Source organism: Chiloscyllium plagiosum, unplaced genomic scaffold, assembly GCF_004010195.1.
Source record: "Chiloscyllium plagiosum isolate BGI_BamShark_2017 unplaced genomic scaffold, ASM401019v2 scaf_53, whole genome shotgun sequence".
Taxonomy (NCBI): Eukaryota; Metazoa; Chordata; class Chondrichthyes; order Orectolobiformes; family Hemiscylliidae; genus Chiloscyllium; species Chiloscyllium plagiosum.
Window position 1 is genome coordinate 262,336 of NW_025215380.1, and position 5,798 is coordinate 268,133.

A 5,798-nucleotide genomic window follows, 5' to 3' on the forward strand; every position below is an offset into this window, starting at 1 on the left:
TCCTACACTCCTTGGAAAAAGTCCCAGTCTATCCAGCCTTTCTTTATAACTCAAACCCTCCATTCCCAGCAACATCCTGGTCAATCTCTTCTGAACCCTCTCCAGCTTAATATCATCTTTCCTATAGCAGGATGACCAGACCTGGACACCGTATTCTAGAAGAGGCCTGACCAACATCCTGTACAACCTCAGCATGACGTCCCAACCCCTACATTCAAAGGGCTGAGCACTGAAGGCGTGCGTGTGCCAAACACCGACTTAACTGTCCTGTCTTGATGCAAACTTCAAAGAATTAAGTACCTGACCAGGGTCTCTCTGTTGTACAACATCACCCAAGGCCCAACTTTTAATTGTATAAGTCCTGTCCTTGTTTGTTCTCCCAAAATACTTGGCGTTTTTCTGGATTATACTCCATCTGGGAGTCTTTCAGCCCCAAGGTGAGCATTCTGAATGGGATAGCAGGCTCAATGGTCTACTCCTGCGACTGTCTTGTGCTTTCGTGTGAGGATTCAAGTTGCCTGCTGTGGTCGGTCCCAGGGTGTTGTATTCGTCAGGGGAAACCAACAAAGACATATAATGTCTGCTAGAGATGAGATAGAGAAAGACCTGCACATATGTAGCGCCTTCCATGACCATCGGATGTTTTGCAGCCAAAGAAGCACCTCTTGAAGTGTAGTCACTGCCACAATGTAGGAATTACAGCAACTGGTCTGCACACAGCAAATCTGCATGCAAACAGCAATGTGATAATGACCAGAAATGTTTTTTTTCTTTGATAGATTGGAGCATCTTCTGTACCTGCTGTTGGAGCTAACCATAGATTTTTTTTCTCTCTCTTTCCATCCAGATGCTGGGGGAGATTAAACTGCCAAAACATCCTGTTCATGTAATTACCACAGTTCTCGATGGCCAACATATTGCATTCGGTGGTGGAGGAGGGAATCTGCACATTGCTTACCTCCATTAGTTGAAAAGGGAACTTAGCAGAAGGCTATCTGCACGTTTCAGTTATTAATAATTTTATTAGTCTTACTGAGATGTTGCTTTAGACTTGTTTTGTGTTTGGTTTTGCCATTTTGTTGCTCTGTGTGAAAATAGGGACCGCTGCCCTTGTACCCCACCCCACCTCCCCATGGGTAAGAAGTTTGTTCAGTAATTAGCAGAGCTATACAGACTAAGCTTTAGTCCTTGAGTAAGTGCTATTTGTTTAGTTCACCACGATCAGCTATGGACAGTCCTGATCCACCTTGTCAGTCTCGATGCAGCTTAGACACATTGCTGAGAGTTTGTACAAACTCATCATAATGTCTCTAAACGTTAACTGTTTTCCCTTCTCACGGTGCTCCCTGGTGTGCCAAGTAGATGTGGCATTTTCCTGTTTCAGATTTCCAGCTTCCACGGTACTTTGCTCTTGTACATATTCAGAAGTCACACAACACCAGGTTTTAGTCCAAACAGTTTTATTTGAAATCACAAGCTTTCAGAGCACAGCTCCTTCGTCAGGTGAAGTATTGCACATGTTGTTTGGGATCTGTGCTTTCTCCATGTACAGTCCCTCCATTTACCCAGTTCAGCGAGGTGAGGAATAGATTGATGAGTGAGGGTGTACTGGAGGTTAGTAGCCAAGTGAAGTGAGGCATTTGCTCTCCAGTAAGTTTGCTAGCAATCAGTGGGAGTGTCTCTCACTGAGGCTAGTACATTAATCTCAGGTTCCCTCCAACAGCAGGCGGACTGCAGCAGTACAAAAAGGCAGCTCACCACCACCTTCTCAAAGGCATCCAGTAACATGCAATAAGTGCTGGCCAGTACGTGATACTCACATCGCAGAAATTGAATATTTGTTTATAAAGTACTGGTCTCTTTGGGTGCACTTTTGCACCAATGATCAGGTGTAGATTTGTGCTCCTCATCTCACCATCTGACCTGTTACTTGCAGAATGCAAGATGAGAGTGATGAAAGGTGAGAGAAATTCCAGCTTCCAACTCTGCAAAGGACGAGGTGTTTAACATCCTAAACATTAAGCTCACCTCTCCCATAACAGTGTGACTGGCTCCAAGTTTGAATAGTGAAAATTTAATTCAAAGCAGATTAGTCCATCTCTCCTGCCACTGTTGAGTCAGATCATAATTTAACAAATGTGCTTTATAATCCATTATTTCAATCTTCCCAACACCTCTGAATGTTTATATATATATATATATATATAATATATATAGGAATAAACTAATTGAATTATACACAGCAGGTCATTTGCCCTTGTGCTCACATCCCTGCCCTTTCCCCATTTCCTGAAAATTCTTCCTTTCTATCAAGTTTCCAACTTACAAAAGGGGAACCAGATTATTTGAAAGGCTGATCCTTGCTTATCCCAACATTTCCAGTCTCTCCATATGACGGGTGACACACCATCCTAGTGTAATGGTGATGAATCTGTCTCCTCTGCTTACTCATTCTCTGGGTATGGTGCCTTTCCAAAGGCTCAAAACTGGACACCATTCTAAGCCCTAAAAGCAGCTGGGGTTTGGGTCACATGGAATGCTTATATTTCTCATTCCTGGTTTGAACAAAAAGGGGTAACGTGCTGGTCTTAGGAGACAGGTCGCTCATTATGTGTCTCACAGTTCAGTTCCAATGTGTATTGCAAGGCACTATATATTATATCTTGCAATTTTGTTGACTATCGTGTGTTTTTATGAAGTGTTAAGATTGAATAATGAAGGTCATGTCTATAAGTAATCGTCAAGAACAAAGATTTATTTTCACAATTAGCTGAATGGTTTGTGGAATTTAAATCCTAGGAAATTCTACTTACTAAAAACACATTGTGAAGCAGCAAACTAACCAGACATTTTTTATGAACAGTTTATGCTCAGACTTATCAACAATGTCAGGGAACCTTGATTAGTTGTCTCCATAGCCTTTAGTGGGGCCGTTGTCTTGCTTTTTCTTTCTTCAGGTCTCTGTTCGTCTATTTATGAATGTTATCGCCTCATCTGATTCCATTTTTAGCTTCAATTTCTCCTTCCATTGTTGGCAGCACAAACCTGTTAGGTCTTCTTTACCAATGTCCATACTTGGCTATCTCTCTCTCTACCTATCTGTACTTATCAACTCTGTTGACTTCTGATCTTCGGCTCTTGATCTGACCCAATTATTTATCATCATTGATCAGTATTCACAAATCTAATGCAAACAGCTACAGGCTCAATTCATTTTGATTGCAATGATTCTGTACCCTTCAAAAGAAATGGTCAGTAAAGATTCAGTAAATTCTACAGTTCACAGATGGTGTCTTGGATAAGGTAATGGGTCATGTGAGAAATGAGGGGAGGCTAGGGTATGGAGTGGGAAAGCAAGGTGGAACATGGAAGAGGGAGGCAAGCCCCAAACAACAGCAGCAGCTCCTCCTGCTCCTCACACAGGTAACTCAACCTGCCTGCCCCCTGGCTTCCCTGCAGTTGTACAGCCATTTAATAATTCTGGCGTTGCGTTCAATGATGGAGACTCCCTTTGAGATGGCCTTTCCCGACTGCACCCCTGCTGTATTGCTGCGCTGTGAGCTACAGGCACTGACACTCTGCAATTTGAGAGACAGGATGTCTGAGCTGGACTGTGCCAATTGCTCCATTGCTGGGGTCTGCAGCTCCTCTGGCTCCAGGCCACAGTGGTTGAAGAACCTCTCGAGTTCAGCCTGGGCTCGGCAGCTTTGGTCACTCAGCTGAGAAGAATCTGATCGGTACGGGGAAAGCTGCGACTTGGCTGGAGAGGAAGCTGGCCACTTCCGGAGGCGCCTGCAAACACTTGGCCTGACGTCCACCCTCCTCACCACCCCTCTGTAAACTGGCACAGAGGTGCCAGCGTGCAGATTGTTGCCCCCTCGCTCGGGATCGTTGCTGCCTCGCTGGCGTACCAATCCAGAATTCTCAGCTTGTCCGCAAGGGTATGGTCCTTTCCTGGTTGGACTCGGAAGATCGCAGTCTCTACTCAGGGCTGCTCTCTCTGCCCTGCAGCTCCCCCCAGGTTTCCTGGGACTATGGCATACTGGTTTGCCTGGCCTCACTGGCTCCTGCCTGGCTCCCACTAGTTGCGAGCTTTTCACATATTTCACTTTATCGGCCTCCAGCCGCTCAACTGCACTCAGGCTCGGGGGCCCCCTCCACAACTGCTTCCGGAAATATTCTGGGCCTCTGTTCAGGATTCTGAGGGGATTGGCTGAGCGGAATGTGCCAGTGTCAGAGTTTTGGTTCAACATGCCCCACTCTTCCTCTCCTGCTCTACACTGGCCAGTGCGGGGCAGGCAGGGAGTGAGTGCCTTACCGATGCTGGGAAGGAGCGAGTTATTACGTGAACTCTATGTCCACAACAAATTTCCAATCTCCAGGCTGACCACCAAGCTCCTTGTTCACAGAATCTTGCAACTGGAAACCTCTGAAATAAGACCGGGAAACAGAAATAAGTGAAAGGTTTTAGTATTTTTTTTAATATATCAATTGACATAATGTGGCCCAGCGTGGAATGGTCATCCCACATAGGGAAAGTGGTGGTGAGCTGCCTTCTTGAACCGCTGCAGTCCATGTGCTGTGGGTAGACCCACAATGTCCCTTAGGGAGGGAATTCCAGGATTGGGACCCAGCCACACTGAAGGAACAGCCGATATATTTCCAAGTCGGGATGGGGAGGGGCTCGGAGGGGAACTTGCAGGGGGTGGGGTTCCCATGTACCTGCTGCCCCTGTCCTTCTAAACTGTAGAGATTGAAAAATTAAATGGTGCTATTGAAGTTGCTTTGGTGAATTTCTGCTTTGTATCTTGTAGATGGTACACCCTGTGGCTAATGAGTGTCAGTGATGGAGGGAGTGGCTGTTTGTGGATGTGGTATCAGTTAAGTAGTTGTTTTGCCCTGGATGGTGTCGAGCTTCTTTAGTTTTGTTGGAACTACACCCACCTAGGCAAGTGGGGGAAAATTCCATCACACTCCTGACTTGTGCCTCGTAAATGATGGACAGGCTTTAAGGAGTCGGAGGTGAATTACTCGCTGAAGGATTCCCTGCATCTGACCTGCTCTTGTAGACAGTGTATTTATAAGGCTAGACCAGTTGAGTTTCTGGTCCAATGTTTGGACAAAGATTCATAAGGTCAGGTGAAGACTGGCCCTGGTCAAAGTTGAACTGAGCATCGGAGAGGAAGCTGTTACTGAAAGAGTGCCATTTGCATTGCTACCAACTGACCTGGTGATCGGCCAGGTTGGATTTATCTTGTTGTTTCTGTGGGCAGAACATTCCTGACGAGATGTCAGTATTTTAATTATGGAACAGCTTGCCTCGGGTTTGGCAAGTTCTGGAGCACAAGTCTTCAGTAGAATTGTTAGAGAGTAGTCAGGGCCCAAAGCTTTGATAGAACCAAGTACCTTCAGTTGTTTTTATGCAGTAACATGGAGTGAATTGGTTGAAGACCTGACATGTTATACTGGGGATCTTTGGAGGGGGCTGAGTTGGATCAATCACTTAACTAACCCAGGGATGATGAGGTCTGGATGGTGTCTGTAAAGTATCATAACCTGATACCATCTGCTGTGCTGTCATTTGAACCGAAATCCCGAGAGCTTGAACTCTGGAATAATCATTCAGTGATAACACCAGTTGCCAGGTCCACAGGGACCATGTAGACTGCCACAGTTCAACAAAGTGACTCTCAGCCACATTCAAGGGCATCTAGGGATGGGAAAATATATAAATGTCACTCACTGCCAGCCTCCCCAACACCACCGCCATGTATCCACTCCCCCTCCATCCAAACCTC

The 5,798-nt window shown here is 45.7% G+C and overlaps 1 protein-coding gene across 4 annotated transcripts in view; it reads right to left on the minus strand.

The window, feature by feature from the left end:
* Nucleotides 1-1,388: 1,388 nt before the first annotated feature.
* Nucleotides 1,389-5,798, minus strand: part of LOC122548338 (protein FAM110B-like) — an 8,286-nt gene continuing 3,876 nt past the window's right edge. The window contains exons 2-3 of one of the 4 annotated variants that reach the window (XM_043686875.1): nt 5,513-5,710; nt 1,389-4,429 (exon numbers count right to left, since the gene is read on the minus strand). In XM_043686875.1, coding sequence (XP_043542810.1) covers nt 3,429-4,253 — 825 coding nt within the window. In that variant the 5' untranslated portion in view covers nt 4,254-4,429; nt 5,513-5,710 and the 3' untranslated portion in view covers nt 1,389-3,428. Of the gene's footprint in view, nt 4,430-5,227; nt 5,249-5,512; nt 5,770-5,798 lie in introns of those variants that run through there. The other 3 variants (XM_043686874.1, XM_043686877.1, XM_043686876.1) reach the window with 3 other exon arrangements.